General features: G+C 45.7%; 1 protein-coding gene across 3 annotated transcripts in view; it reads left to right on the forward strand.

The window, feature by feature from the left end:
* Positions 1-884: 884 nt before the first annotated feature.
* KLF7 (KLF transcription factor 7) overlaps positions 885-16,588 on the forward strand; it is a 108,163-nt gene continuing 92,459 nt past the window's right edge. For 2 of the 3 annotated variants that reach the window (XM_027768403.1, XM_006142447.3), the window contains exon 1: positions 885-1,444. In XM_027768403.1, coding sequence (XP_027624204.1) covers positions 1,343-1,444 — 102 coding nt within the window. In that variant the 5' untranslated portion in view covers positions 885-1,342. The remainder of the gene's footprint in view (positions 1,445-16,588) is intronic. The other variant, XM_027768404.1, reaches the window with a different exon arrangement.

Raw genomic sequence — 16,588 nt, forward strand, 5'->3', positions numbered from 1 at the left:
GGCGGCTGTCTTAGCCGCTGGCCTGCGGCTGGGGGTCAGAGCAGCGCGCTGGGGCGGCCGCAGCTCGCAGCTCTGCGCTCGCGGCCTGGGCGGGGACTGCGCGCTGCGCGGGGGGCGGGCGCAGGCTGCGCTCTCCGCGCCGCTCCCCTTTGTTCTCTTCCATTGTGTGGCACTTCCTCCTCGGGCACTTCGCTGCACCCTGTGGGGAATTCGTAAAGGGGCTTTTGGTGCTTCTGCCCTCTGCTTATTTTTGACTACGTGAGGACCGCCTTTGCCTGTCCTCACAGCCCCCCGCCTCTGCGCCGAGGAGGGTGGCGAGAGGAAAGTGTCACCCCCTCTGCCCGACGGCTTCTCCGCGGCTCTCCCGCACCGTGCCTCCTCCAGGAGGCATCCTAGCCCAGCTCTCTGGACTTGCACCTCCTGACCCGCCGCGTCCGCGCCAATGCGGCGACGTGCGACGGGGGCCCGGCCGCGAGACTCGCCGCGGCCCTCCCCGTCCCTTGCACTCGCTCTCCCCGGCCGCCGTGCGGTCGCCTCAGCCCCCTTATATAGCCCTCTAAAAATAGCTCGCCTCGCACCGCCTTGTAAGGCAGCAGGGAGATCCGCGGCACGCCAATCCGCGCCCGCCGCCGGTGCCAAGCCCCGCCCCCGGCCCCACTCCGCGTCCCCCATTGGTGCTGAGTGACTTCACGAGCCCCCTGTTTACCTTACATGGTCACACGCGGCCTAATGGACGCCCTCCTCCGAGATCCCACGGCTGCGCGGAGAGCCGGGTGAGGGGAGGGTGTTTGGGGAGGGGGAAGAGCAGGAGGAGGAGAAAAGGAGGGGGGGAGAGACTACAAACTAGCAAGGATGGGGTTGGGGGTGGGGAGGGAAGAGAAGGAGGGGGGGAAGAGAAGCGATCGCGAGAAAAAAAAAATGCAACCTCCCAAAATAAAGAGCAAAGATTGCATTAGGAGCGAACAGCGCTGCAGAAATAGATGGCAGCTTCGTGTCAGTGAGTTTGCGTCCCCCTTCCTGATCCACGAGCTGGAGTGATTAGAGCCCTGGAAGGGAATTGTTACTCCCGTGGAGAAGTCCCCTTTTCCTGGCAGTCGTCTGCACTGTACACGCTGGATGCCTCTCTCCATCCACCCAACTCACTCTCTCCTCTCTCACCTCCTCTCTCCCTCTCTCCTGCATTGATTTTTTTTTTCCTTTTTAGTTGACTGAAACAAAACAAAACAAAAGGGCCACTGGATGTCTGCCTTCTTGGGGGGTGAGCCAGACAGACTGACAAACAAACAGACCCAACTGTGTTCGGGGGAGGGCTTCTCCTCCCGTTTTGCCCGGCAGCAGCAGCATGGACGTGTTGGCTAGTTATAGTATATTCCAGGAGCTACAACTTGTCCACGACACCGGCTACTTCTCAGCTTTGCCATCCCTGGAGGAGACCTGGCAGCAGGTGAATGATTTAAATTACTTGTGTAAATCGTGTGGTGGCGGTGGAGACGCAGGGGCTGCGTTGGTGTGGGCTCTGGGTTGAATTTTGTTTAATTTATTGTATTTTCCCCCTTTTGGCTGTACGTTGTTTAAAATGTTTTCCGAAACAATCAGATGCGCTTACCTCTCCACACAGCCCTAACCCCTTGGAGTGCTGAGCTTAGCAGCCGGTCCGAGCTGCCTGCGTTTCAGTCACCAACACACATCCTTGCGCACATGTTGTCGGACTCCCATCCCTGAGCAGAGACCTGCCGAACTTCTGGGGTTCGGAGGAGCTGGGTGGGAAGGTGCTTTGGGGTTTTTAGAGCGATCCTTGACAGGATATCACGTTCCCCCCTGCAGGAGAGTGCTACCTGCTTGGTACCTTCAATCAGGTTCATCTGCTTCAGCTGGTGCTGAGGGCAGGCAGGCAGATTGGAGGGTGGGGGGCAGGAGCGAAGCAGAGTGTTTTCCCAGTAATTAGCGAGTGTCAATAAAGAATAGGAGCCTGATTTTGAGATTAGAAGGTGGGCAGAATGGAGAGAAGCCCAGTGACAAAAGATACTGAAGCACCACTGACCAGGGGCACTGGAAGCTGTGTCTGTCTCTGGCTGACAGTGCCTCGTAGGTTTCCCCAGTTTGATGCCACCAAGAAAGAAAACACCCTCTGTGTGTGTCCAGTTTCTCTGTTTGTGTTTGGGGTCTGTCTCCAGTGAGACAGCACAACCTTGGACAAAGGGTGGTGTGTGCTTCCACGCCTCTGACTTTGTCTTAGAGGACTAGTTAAGAAACTCCAGGATGCCGAAGGGCGCTGATGCCAAGTTGGCTAGGCATCCCAGCGAGGATGAAGCAGGGCTGGTGACAAGTTCACTGGGCTTTGTGAAGTGGGATAAAGAAAGTGCTGGTCAGTGGAAACTGCTGGGTCTGCTGCGGAAACGGTGGTTTTTGTCAGCAGCGATTAGGAGCTGCTGAGGGGACATTCTGCGGGAAAGACGGGGTGGGGGTGGGGGAGGGCACGGGTATTTAAAAATGGTACCATGTGCACCACGGAAAGTCCAAGAAGACAGTCGGGATTTGCACGCTGGAAGTGTGAACTTGTACAGTCCGTCCTGGAGAAACCCGCTTGCCCTTGGGGGAGGGCTGCGAGGAGCTTGGTGTGTGGCTGTTAGTGTAACTTCTCTGCTCAGTGACAGCAGCTTGTTAAGGCTAATGAACTGCCGAATTTCCTCTGCCACGATCCAAAGCAGGATTTGCCAGCTTGAGGCTGGGATGTAACAGTTGCTGCTTTAGCAAGAAAGGTTTGGCTTTTGGTCTAAAGAGCCCAATGTCAAAGCCTAGCTTCTGTACCATTGTTACTAGTTGTTGTTCTCCACTGCCTAACAACTAAAGCCGTGAGTTTGCCTCCAGCGACCAGCCTCTGGCGTCTAGCTGTCCACCGTGCATTCCCGTCCAAGGATGCTGGCAGATACTCGACTTTGTTACTCTGTAAACACACGTTTTTTTTTAGCATAAAGCATGTCTTCAGTGCATCCTCTCCCTCATCCTTAACGAGACTGTCTCCGGAAGGGTCTCTGGGTCTTTTTCCTCCTTTATTTATTTATTTATTTATTGCATGCCAATCAACCCAAAATCTTGCCAGTAGTTCATTTTCTGAAATAGCCTTTCATTTTGGCCCACTGGTGTCGATAGTCGGTTGCATGTTAACAACGTCTAGACAGGTTAGAGAGGGGAATCTGTTGAGTTAGCCTACCCAAGGCAGCCCTTGTTTGTGACTAACTGGGACGCAGTGTTGGAGAGAAGAAAGTTGGCTTTATTTGTTACGACGTGCCTTCCTGATGAATCACACAACTTTGTTTTGGTTCAAGTTTTCACTGTAGTAAAACCTGCTTTGGGGGGAGGCCTCTCCCAGGGAAACCTGCTTTTCTCGATCTGGCTAGACCATCCAGGAGAAACTCTGGATCTGCAAAGAAACATCATTGGTTTGACAATTAGAGGGTGCATTAGATCTATTGTTTCCTCAGAAGCCATCTCTGCTCTTCTTTCTCCCCTCCTCCCCCTTCTCTTCTCTGTCTCCTCCCCCCTTCGAAGAACCTCTAGCTCAGTCTCTCTCTGTAGGCAAAGGAATTTTCGTCTCTCTGAACACCCTCCTTACTTCTTGCCTCAATCCTCTCCAACTGTCAACCACTCTCACCTTAAACCCTGTGCCAAGTTATTTCAGAGACATGCTCATAGTCCGTACTGAAACGTAACTTGTGGGGAAGCACTTACACATGGTATCACTCCAAGGAGCTTTCTGCTCTGGCTGCTGTAGTCACAGTGGCTCTCTTTAAAGGTGACCAAGACCCTAAATTCACATTGATGACAAAACCTCTCACTTCTCTCTCTCTTCGTCGCCTTCCCCAAACCCTTTGCTACTCCTGAGCATAAGGGGTGGTGGTGGTTATGTGCAACTGTGGGTTTCACATCGATCATCAAATGGTGAAATCCTGAGACTTCTTCACTCAAAATAGCTTAAGGAGGTTGCTAAAAAGAACTCTAGGCAGAAGGAAGTTTCCTGATGCTTTGGGGTAATCAGATTTTGGAGGTCAAATAAGGAGTAGAATCAAATGATTAGATGTTCTTCTAAAAGTGAACAATGTACCTGGCCTCGGGGAGATGAACAAAATACCGAGATTCCGATAATCTGATTTGGTTTCTAGACAGTGACTTGGATGATAAACCCAAGAACATCTGTACATTGGAAAATGGACAATTTGGGAATTTTCTTTTAAAGTCATGGTCTGGGATAATTGTCCTGCTTTGTAGTCAGTGAACCTGTGACGGCGTCACTGACCATGGCAGGACCACTGCTATGGCAGGGATCACGACCACCACGTTGGATTTGTAGGCAGTGCTGCCTTAGTCACATCTGTCTCCAGCTCTGAAGGGTATCACTGGTATAATTTAAAAATCCACCTGGACCTTCTACATTAACGGCTCTCCATTCCTGGGCTCTGCATACTTAAGCATTTGGTCCAAGCCATACCATCTCTGCCTGTCCTGTAACCGTAAATTACGCTGTGCTTATGTGGTCCATTCTTTTAGGCAGTTCAGCTGACACACAGCTCTTAAAGCTACCAGCCCTAAGCTCTTTGGAAACTTGCAGGACATTTTTCAAGAGCTGTATGAGCCGAAGTCGGAAAAAGTCAAAGGTGGGACAGGGCTGAAGTAGCTGATAGGGTGCCACTCCATGGTGATAAAGGGGGGCCCATCCATGGCTTCTGTGGCCAGCAGGAGCCATCATCACCTCTCTGGATGGATTGCCGACTAGGGAAATCAAAAGGATATGACTTTTATTTTTTTCGAGAATGCACAAAGACACTTAGCATTTTTATATATTCTTTATACCTTGTCTGCTATTTCATGAGTGTAGCTAGGATAATGATGCAGGGAATCTTTTCTGGACTTAGTTCTGCTTCATGTCATTGAGGGGCATGCATGTTTATTTGAAAACTCTTATGGAATCATGTTCGTTGTTAATGCTGATTCATAATTGGCAGATAGGGTCAGTTTCAGGCCTCCCTTGTGCTCAGAGAAAATTTTCCACTGCTACTGGAAACAAATAAATAAATCATAGAACATTCCTCCCTCCTCCCCCATTTCCCCATTGTCTTAAACTAATAGCATACTTGGCTACTGCAAGGACTACAGTGTCCCCATAACACTACACTTTCGCCTTGGTTGCAGGCACCCTGGAACACTTTTACAAGGGCCTTTCGGTACAAGGCGTCCCTAGGGGAAAACCTACAGAAATGGTTGCCTTCCAAGAACAGCCTCATGGTACCAGGGATGGGATTTGAGCCACATGGCTTCTTCTTCTATGTGATGCCTTCTACAGGCCTGAGTGGCCAGGTGTTGTCTCAGCCAGAAAGACAAAGCAAGCTGTAGGGTTGGTCCATCCGCAGGTTTGCTACTGTCCCCAATCTGCAGAAAACCTTGTCATGAATTAGAATATCTTGGCAACAGCACCACCCAGGGAAATTTGTAGACACAAAGGAGCCTTGCTAACCACACTGAAAGGATAAAGTAGCCTTTTTTTTTTTTTTTTGTATGTGATTTGTGTGTTTTTCAGTTCCTGTCAATCTATTTCTTTATTTGAAACAGCAACTTGGTAAATGAAAAAAAAAATCAGAGCTGCCCCTGTTATCCAGATTTTTCTTTATAAGAACACAATCACTATATAAATGTAGCTTTAGCAACGAAAGCACGTGTGAATGCAATCAATCACACACTTAGCCTTTCTTTAATGAATTCATTTCTATGTTCTTTTAATAGATAATGTCTTTGTAACGGCTCTCAAACATTGTCATTCAGCCTACCTGTTTGCAGTTTCGTATTTTAAAATAGGTGAATATACAATGCAGTTTTTTTAAAATTATTTTTTCAACTGCTTTTCCCTTAGTGTGTGGGGGGGGGAGGAAGTCGCCATTCTTTGTTCTCCATAAGTCTCCCACCCCCTCTCCCTACCCTAAGGAGAACAGGATGTTGGGGTCCTCTCCATTTAAAAAGGCAGAGCAGAAGATGCAGGGTGACAAGCCTTGCCCTGGAATGATTTATGTACGGGTATGTCAGAGACCTAAAACGTTCAAATGTAGGCTCTTCCCCTCTCCCAGCCCATTCTAAATATAAATGCCAGCGAAGGCTAATTTGCTTCGCCACTTAAATGGGGATAGTTCAGAGGGTCCTAATGAGGCTTTTAATAGCCATTCTCTTATGACTTTTCAGATTCTTTTCAGATTCCTGTCCCTTCAGTGAATGCCTATATTTTAACTTTTTGAGTACAGAAGGCATTGCAGTCTTTGTGCCTGTTGGGGAGAGAAGAACACAATTTACCCTGGCCTGTCCCAACCGGCAGTTGCAGGGAATGCCTCTGCGATTCCAGTTCCCTGAGTGTACCAGTGAGTATGTAGTTGGAACTGAGATTTGCTGAAAGTTTAGGACAGCTCCCTAACCCAACTTTAGAGGTGCCAGAAGGGCAAGAGGCAGAGATATAGTCTCTCTACAAATCCCTTTGTTCTCTCACATCAGCTGAGCTCTTGCTTAGCATACACAGGTGGAAATGTTTTAACCCCAAATGTTAAATCTTAACCAAGGACAGTGGTTCTAACTATTGTCTACAGTTTGGAACTGTCTACAATTCCAAACTCCACTACTACCAATGATGCCAAGGTTGGTGGAACAAGTTACAGTACCTATGCATTCATGTTACCTGTAACATTGACAAGTTCAGTATCACTCCTCCTTAGTTACAGTGTGTGCTTGAGTTAGAACTTCCCAAGGGAAGCCATATTGTTCGATCTAGATTCAGAATTCCCAAGAGAAAGTATTGCCATGATTAGGACAGGCTTTTACCCAAGATAGGTCATGAATGAACTTGGTCTTCCTTCACTTTGCCCTGATTTTCTGCAGCTAGTTGGCAGTTATTTCTTCTGTCTTGAGTTTGTTTTGTTTCCCTCACTTGGTATTTGGGGCACCCTAAGAACTTGGTCCTGTCTGTTCTGCTCCCCATTAGAGCAGCTGCTCTGGGTACTGTGTGCTAGACGTACAGATATCACAGCTGAGCGTCAGCAGCAGCCTCTCTGAGATACGAGTCTAAGATGAGCTGGTGTGCAGTGGAGTGACTTCTGGTCTCAGAGGGATACACCCCTGGCTGAGGCAGTAGATGGAGCCAGTCACTCCTTAAGGGATTTTCCTTGTTTATATTTCAAATTAGAAAATACTTCACAGTAAATACCTCATCCCTTCAGCTCTTGGTATGTGTAAACCACTGTTTGGGGGCGCAAAGTTGAATATAGATTCTGCCCTTTAGTGGGAAAGAGAAAACATGTTCATAATTATGTAATACAGATAGAACCCTTGGCCAAAACAGAAAAGAAAGAACGAAAGAAAAAGAAAACAACATGAGGTAGTTCTGTGAGGTTTTGCACACTGACCCGTGCCTATCTGTATTTACCCTCATTGTTAATAAAACATGCCTGAGAGTCACCAAGTTCCACAGTGGGCTCATTTTTAGCTCATGACATGGGGGCTGGATACTTTTAGGGCAGATGTGTATTCAGTGGGAATACACAAGTCCATAATGGCCAGGAAACAGCATCTATGTCTGTGTCATTCGGAAATGATTAGTGGAAATTAAAATAATGAATGTAGAGCCGTATGTAATATCCATTTCTGAATATGGTATTATTGACATTTCCTGAGGGTCATACTGTAATGCAGGCCACTGGTCCTATACAAAGCTAGGAGCACAGGACCTTAGAATGTCACATCTTGAAGGGGTCTTGGTTTCCTCAACTCTAGAACGCTAGGGTTGGACCAAGAGATTGCCAACGCTAAAAGTTCCAGAGCCCAGAACTCTTTCAGATGCTCAAGTCAATTTGCTTGCTTTTCTTCACACTTTGATGAGTATAATTGGACCCATTATCCCTTTCTTTTGCTATCTTTTCCTTCTTAAGGGCAGGTCAGGAACACCCCTTTTACTTTGAAGAGTATTAGTATATAACATTTTGGAATTGGGTGGCTCCTAGACCAACCAAGCAACTGACTATGTTAAAGAAGGCTTACTGTGTAATTTAATCCCCTTTCACTTTTAATAATGTGTAACAAATTGGAAAATAGACACTGTACCAAAACAGCAAAACAAAAGCCTCCAATTATAACTCTAGTAAAAAAGTATTGTCACTCCAGTGATAACAAATGGAGTGGGAGTAGGGGGGTGCCTGAGGCATGTGAGGGAGGGGTTAGAACTGGGGTTTTCTGTAGCAAGCATCAAGTGTGAATGGCATTGTTTCTGACACCTCGCCAGCAAAGGGACCATAGGAAATGAACAGTGACTCATGTGCCAGTTCATGGAAGTCTTTTTTGAAGTGTGTTTTAAATTCTTGGGAGGGTTGGATGGACAGCGAGATTGTCGTGCTTTATAAATTTAAGCTCAAAGTACTGCATATTGTAATGAGCAGTTGGGGAAGAAACTCAGCCTCCATGAGGTTTTAAAAACAGTTGTTTGGGGCCTGAGGGATGAAGCAGGCCTGATGTTCCCAGTTGTCTCTAGTGGGGAAAGAACATTGCAAGACTCCTTCCTTTGCCCCAGTTCCTTTTTGCATTTCCCTGTTCCCCCCTTTGGAATCCCTGGTAGTTGTGATTGTGACAGTTCTCTTGTGGAACTCATCTCACAGATCTCAGTTGCCTCTAAGCTTTTAGAAGTTGAAAAATCTTTCTGAGATGGAGATGTCTTTATTTCCTCAGAACTGTTAATATAATCCACCTTTCCAATATCAGATATTACCCAAGTTTAAGACCCCATTTTTTTAAGTGTATTTCTTTATTTTTTCTTGAGTGACAGAGACAGAGAGACAACCCCCCCAACAAGGTCTTGATGCTGTGATCTACACTCAGCCATAGCCAGCCCTGGATCATGGCCATGTCTGTGCTCAGCATACTCAAGGAGGTTGTAGACATGAACCTGGAACCCTCCCATGTGGATCAGTGCTGCATCATGTTCTACCACTACCATCATCTAGCCCCCACAATTTTCCTTAAAGTATACTTATTTCTTCTACCAGAGAGGCAGAGAGAAAAAGTAAGAAAGAGGTAGACACGCATTGTTAATGGGGTTCTCACACGTCGGTCCATGCCCAGCCAGACTGAATCAGTGTACCCTGGTGTGCCCAGAGAAGTCTGGCTATAAAACCCAGGGCACCTCCCATGTGATCCAGCAGTGCTACCACCAGGCCCCAGGCCCATACTTTCGAACTAGAACTATGCAACTGACAAAAAACTTTGGGGTTGCTTGGTCATCACCACAGTTTTCATGTCCCAACCCTCTAGCTCCTCAACTCTTTTCTTGGACTTCTTCCTCATTCATATGGCTAGTCTTCTCTTGATCTGGGTTTGATGCTCACTCATTCTCGGCCTCTCTCTCAGTAATCCTAACTTTTAAAGATTAGACAAATCTCATTGGTTGAAAGATCCCATTGACTTGGCTTCCACTGTACTTTATCATCCATCATCCACTTTCTGTCCCTTCTGTTGTGCCCTGGTGCAACTCCTGTCACCTCCCTGGACTTGTCTTTCTGCCTCCATCACTTAACACTCCATCTTCTTTCAAACTGTCAATGGCTCCCTATTACACATAGGATAAAACCAGACTTCTAAGAGTCAAAGTACTCTAAGGCCACACCTACATTTAATATTTGCTGTTTCTCCTCACTTCCATATGTCCAAATTGGATGATTATGTTTTCCTTGCTTCTGTCTGTGTTTTGTTTCCTTCAGCCTTTTCCCTCTTCCTCCTCCTCCCCTGTTGATTCTCTTCATTCGAATACCACTCACCCTGTAACTCAGAGAGTTGCCACATCTTCTAGGAAACTCCCTCTCTTGCCCTCAGCCAGCAGTCATTGCTACTATGTCTACACGCTTGTATAGCACTCTCTACTTCCTCATGCTTTCAATTTTGTATTGTAAAAAAGGTTTTCTGTCTTTTTTTTTTCTTGTCTTGTTCTTCTGGATAGGTTGTCTGATTTAAAGTAGAGTTGGTTTCTTGGATTTAGTTGTAGTCAACTTTCAATGTATAGTCTGCTTTTTAGAGCATCTTGGATGTGCTGGGCATTCAGTAGTTATTTTGGAAATATCTTATGACTTAAGTAAGGTTCATTTAAATGGTTCTTGATCATGGCTATACTAGATCAAGTAAATCAGTATCTCTTTGGAAGGGATCCAGACATTGGGTTTGCACCTTTTGGGTGGTTCCAATATGTAGCCCAACCTTTGAGCCATTGATCTGTAGAGGGTTAACAATAGATCAGAGCTGCAGACGCCTGTTCCTACTATTGATGTATTTCCTTTCTGTGTAACTTGGAACCTAGGTCTACTGGAGGTTTGTAATAAAGCAGGTTGGTGCTAGTGGGTGTATTTCATCTAGTTCATTGAATAATAGGAGCTGCCCGAGTGTTGTTCCAGCCTTCTTGTTATGCTGTTCCTCACCCTAACGTGTCTAAGGCAGTTCTGTTTTGCTCACATTTCCTGCAACCCACCAGAGGTTTGCTTAACCTGGTCAAATTCCATTTCTGGAAACTTTGTGGTATTGGGCATTAAATTCCAGCCATGCTGCGTTTCAAATAATTCATTCTCCGTAGGCCCTTGGCCATGCTTTTCCACTTACCTCAGCCTGCTCTGTGGTTTTAAAGGGATGGATGGACGTTACATCTGACAGATAATGCCAGATAGGTGATAGGTAGCAGGTCTCCATATTTTTTTACTGACTGCACTGTTTGGAAGTAGTCAGTGTTTATAAAGAATTTCAAAGGACCCATCTTTCTAGTAAGAAGAGCAAAAATAAACTGCAAAAGAATAGCTGCTGAGGACATTCAGGTAAGGATGCTGCCTCCACAGGCATGGAAGGCTTAGCTCCTGTGGTAATGACCGTGGGCATGTGGTGATCGTGACAAAGAAGCCTTAGAAATGCCTCTTTTTCTAGCTGTGATGTTTGCAAAGCTGTATGTACTATAGCAACATCCTTTCATCTATAAACTGTCTTTGATGGGGGCATGGTTGGCAAGAGAGAACATCAGGAGAGGAGCTGAGAGCTCAGGCTGAAGGATGCCTTTTGGAAAGCTCAACCCAGCTGTGAAAATGGCAATTAGCCGTGGAGCAATTGCCCTGCAAGGGAGTGCCCGCTTGCTCGGGACCACTCTCTCACGTTCCCCTCTCAGCACCGAGTTAGTGGAATTCAATGGAGTGGTCCTAGCGTTGGTGCTTATTTTTGGAAACGTAGCAAATTTGTCCAGCATTCAAAGAAGTGAAAATAGATTCTCCCTACCCCCAACCCATATCTTTTGAGCTTTTAGTGTTCGTTCATAAGGTCAGAGACCCTGTTACTGGAACACAGTTCCTGTCTATAGTGTGGAAGGATTTGCTCTGTCAGCTGGCCTTGTAGAGATGACTCTTGGGAGCTACTGGAGATGCTACTCACTGTGATACCTGAGTTGCTGATGTAGCTCCTTTATTCCAAGATTGGCCAGCCCTAACCTGTACATTTCCCTCTCTACCCGAAGGCTCTTAACTTTCCTAAATATGGGCCGAGTGATAATGATTTCCTTCACGATGGAGATTTCCATGTTTGGGATGAGAATCCAACAAATATCCATACTGAGTTTTGAGATCCAGGAAGCCTTGCTCATGGTCTCTTGTCATTGCCCATCCCCTTTTTCTGTAACTAGGGAGCAGGCAGATATTACAGAAGTTCAGGATCAGCAGGCGGTGTAATGGTTATGTCACTGCACTCCCACATGGAGGCCTGCAGTTTGAGACCCGGACCTGGTGGCTTGAAACTCATGCTGGGCACGTGTGTGCGCATGCCCAAAATCTTGAGAGGAGAATGGAATACAAGGGATCGTGGCATGGCCATCCCCTCTGGGGGATAATTTCTTGCTTTTTGTCTCTCTGTCTTGCTCTGTCTATCTGATGAGCACATGCACCCTATAGCAAAAACAAAACAAAACAAAACAAAAACAAAAAAACTCTTTAAAAAAGGAGAGATTACAGAATTTTCCATTCAGAGGTGAGAAAAGAGGCAGAGGAAGATTAAGCAAGCTGTCTTACTTGCAGACAAATTGCAAAACCACTTTTCTGTTCCCTCTTTCTACTTGGCTGTTCTTCCTATCATTGTCATGATCTAATACGCATCAGATATTCCTAAAGATGATCTCTTTTGAGCACTTCATGTGCATCACTTCATTTAGTCCTCACAACCACGTGAAATATGTGTTTTGCTTTTCTTCAGTTTACAGATGGCGACATTGAGGTTTGAGTTATTAAGTGGCTTGTCTGAAGTCAACCAACTTGAAGTGGTTGAGACAGGACCCAAGCCTGGGAAGACTGCTCCGCACTTTTCATTTTTACTCTGGCTATAAAACCCAGGGCACCTCCCATGTGATCCAGCAGTGCTACCACCAGGCCCCAGGCCCATACTTTCGAACTAGAACTATGCAACTGACAAAAAACTTTGGGGTTGCTTGGTCATCACCACAGTTTTCATGTCCCAACCCTCTAGCTCCTCAACTCTTTTCTTGGACTTCTTCCTCATTCATATGGCTAGTCTTCTCTTGATCTGGGTTTGATGCTCACTCATTCTCGGCCTCTCTCTCAGTAATCCTAACTTTTAAAGATTAGACAAATCTCATTGGTTGAAAGATCCCATTGACTTGGCTTCCACTGTACTTTATCATCCATCATCCACTTTCTGTCCCTTCTGTTGTGCCCTGGTGCAACTCCTGTCACCTCCCTGGACTTGTCTTTCTGCCTCCATCACTTAACACTCCATCTTCTTTCAAACTGTCAATGGCTCCCTATTACACATAGGATAAAACCAGACTTCTAAGAGTCAAAGTACTCTAAGGCCACACCTACATTTAATATTTGCTGTTTCTCCTCACTTCCATATGTCCAAATTGGATGATTATGTTTTCCTTGCTTCTGTCTGTGTTTTGTTTCCTTCAGCCTTTTCCCTCTTCCTCCTCCTCCCCTGTTGATTCTCTTCATTCGAATACCACTCACCCTGTAACTCAGAGAGTTGCCACATCTTCTAGGAAACTCCCTCTCTTGCCCTCAGCCAGCAGTCATTGCTACTATGTCTACACGCTTGTATAGCACTCTCTACTTCCTCATGCTTTCAATTTTGTATTGTAAAAAAGGTTTTCTGTCTTTTTTTTTTCTTGTCTTGTTCTTCTGGATAGGTTGTCTGATTTAAAGTAGAGTTGGTTTCTTGGATTTAGTTGTAGTCAACTTTCAATGTATAGTCTGCTTTTTAGAGCATCTTGGATGTGCTGGGCATTCAGTAGTTATTTTGGAAATATCTTATGACTTAAGTAAGGTTCATTTAAATGGTTCTTGATCATGGCTATACTAGATCAAGTAAATCAGTATCTCTTTGGAAGGGATCCAGACATTGGGTTTGCACCTTTTGGGTGGTTCCAATATGTAGCCCAACCTTTGAGCCATTGATCTGTAGAGGGTTAACAATAGATCAGAGCTGCAGACGCCTGTTCCTACTATTGATGTATTTCCTTTCTGTGTAACTTGGAACCTAGGTCTACTGGAGGTTTGTAATAAAGCAGGTTGGTGCTAGTGGGTGTATTTCATCTAGTTCATTGAATAATAGGAGCTGCCCGAGTGTTGTTCCAGCCTTCTTGTTATGCTGTTCCTCACCCTAACGTGTCTAAGGCAGTCCTGTTTTGCTCACATTTCCTGCAACCCACCAGAGGTTTGCTTAACCTGGTCAAATTCCATTTCTGGAAACTTTGTGGTATTGGGCATTAAATTCCAGCCATGCTGCGTTTCAAATAATTCATTCTCCGTAGGCCCTTGGCCATGCTTTTCCACTTACCTCAGCCTGCTCTGTGGTTTTAAAGGGATGGATGGACGTTACATCTGACAGATAATGCCAGATAGGTGATAGGTAGCAGGTCTCCATATTTTTTTACTGACTGCACTGTTTGGAAGTAGTCAGTGTTTATAAAGAATTTCAAAGGACCCATCTTTCTAGTAAGAAGAGCAAAAATAAACTGCAAAAGAATAGCTGCTGAGGACATTCAGGTAAGGATGCTGCCTCCACAGGCATGGAAGGCTTAGCTCCTGTGGTAATGACCGTGGGCATGTGGTGATCGTGACAAAGAAGCCTTAGAAATGCCTCTTTTTCTAGCTGTGATGTTTGCAAAGCTGTATGTACTATAGCAACATCCTTTCATCTATAAACTGTCTTTGATGGGGGCATGGTTGGCAAGAGAGAACATCAGGAGAGGAGCTGAGAGCTCAGGCTGAAGGATGCCTTTTGGAAAGCTCAACCCAGCTGTGAAAATGGCAATTAGCCGTGGAGCAATTGCCCTGCAAGGGAGTGCCCGCTTGCTCGGGACCACTCTCTCACGTTCCCCTCTCAGCACCGAGTTAGTGGAATTCAATGGAGTGGTCCTAGCGTTGGTGCTTATTTTTGGAAACGTAGCAAATTTGTCCAGCATTCAAAGAAGTGAAAATAGATTCTCCCTACCCCCAACCCATATCTTTTGAGCTTTTAGTGTTCGTTCATAAGGTCAGAGACCCTGTTACTGGAACACAGTTCCTGTCTATAGTGTGGAAGGATTTGCTCTGTCAGCTGGCCTTGTAGAGATGACTCTTGGGAGCTACTGGAGATGCTACTCACTGTGATACCTGAGTTGCTGATGTAGCTCCTTTATTCCAAGATTGGCCAGCCCTAACCTGTACATTTCCCTCTCTACCCGAAGGCTCTTAACTTTCCTAAATATGGGCCGAGTGATAATGATTTCCTTCACGATGGAGATTTCCATGTTTGGGATGAGAATCCAACAAATATCCATACTGAGTTTTGAGATCCAGGAAGCCTTGCTCATGGTCTCTTGTCATTGCCCATCCCCTTTTTCTGTAACTAGGGAGCAGGCAGATATTACAGAAGTTCAGGATCAGCAGGCGGTGTAATGGTTATGTCACTGCACTCCCACATGGAGGCCTGCAGTTTGAGACCCGGACCTGGTGGCTTGAAACTCATGCTGGGCACGTGTGTGCGCATGCCCAAAATCTTGAGAGGAGAATGGAATACAAGGGATCGTGGCATGGCCATCCCCTCTGGGGGATAATTTCTTGCTTTTTGTCTCTCTGTCTTGCTCTGTCTATCTGATGAGCACATGCACCCTATAGCAAAAACAAAACAAAACAAAACAAAAACAAAAAAACTCTTTAAAAAAGGAGAGATTACAGAATTTTCCATTCAGAGGTGAGAAAAGAGGCAGAGGAAGATTAAGCAAGCTGTCTTACTTGCAGACAAATTGCAAAACCACTTTTCTGTTCCCTCTTTCTACTTGGCTGTTCTTCCTATCATTGTCATGATCTAATACGCATCAGATATTCCTAAAGATGATCTCTTTTGAGCACTTCATGTGCATCACTTCATTTAGTCCTCACAACCACGTGAAATATGTGTTTTGCTTTTCTTCATTTTACAGATGGAGACATTGAGGTTTGAGTTATTAAGTGGCTTGTCTGAAGTCAACCAACTTGAAGTGGTTGAGACAGGACCCAAGCCTGGGAAGACTGCTCCGCACTTTTCATTTTTACATTTTGCACTGGCTCCTGGCTAGGCTAGACACATTAGGGCAGAAGCCAAGCACCATGGCTTGATCCATAGAGCTGTGTGGATGAGAACAGCTCATTGGTCTATCTTCTTTTTATCCCTTGTTTTTCTCATTTGTAAAAGGCCCAGCCTATGCTAGCTGCTCCTTAAGGTGAGGTGTTTTGTAGTAGACAAACCACAGGGAGACTTTGAAATCAGGCAGGGCCAGAACCTTGAGAAAGTCTCATCTCTGAGTCTCATTCCTTATCTGTGAGATGGAGTTACTAATTCCTACCTAAAAATCAGCTTGCTTACCCAGTGTCTGGCAAGTAGCGTTCACTCAACAAATGCTCTCTCCTTCCCATAGTTACCTCTCTATAACGGTACAAAGTGGCTCAGTGCTCTTTCTCTAAATAGTGTCACTGGCTTCTTGAAGATCCCAGTGAGCCTGGAGTGTCTAAGGGACCATACACAATTGAAGCCAAGAAGAGGCAGCAAGCTCAACGTTGACGTGGTGTTCCTTTGTCCATCCACAGGGGAAGCTGGTGTGAAGTGACTTGTAGTTAGAACTGGGGAAATACTAGCAGTCCCCGTTGCCTCCCAGAACAGTCTTGTTTGACATCTTTGGAATTTGTTTGGCTTACTCTCATACATGTCCAGCCTGGGCCCCTATCTTTCTCTCCAGCCTTACTTATGTCTTAACTTCTCTCAAGTTTTTCCAGCGTGCAGTTCTTTTTTTTGTTTGTTTTAAGAGCCGGAAGTAGGCATATATAACATTATACAGGGCTGGTTACTACACCTGCCAGTTCTGCCTTACCTGATGACAGGGCTTGCAGCAGCTTATGAGAGTGAATCAGATTTTATGAGATCTATAAATATCTCAGATAGGATTTTTATTTCATTTTCCTCCTTCAAATAAGACATAATGGTAGCACTCACATACACAAGGAATATTCTTTCTGTGATAAAGTAG

Source organism: Tupaia chinensis, unplaced genomic scaffold (assembly GCF_000334495.1).
Source record: "Tupaia chinensis unplaced genomic scaffold, TupChi_1.0 Scaffold000076_1, whole genome shotgun sequence".
In the NCBI taxonomy this organism is placed as follows: domain Eukaryota; kingdom Metazoa; phylum Chordata; class Mammalia; order Scandentia; family Tupaiidae; genus Tupaia; species Tupaia belangeri.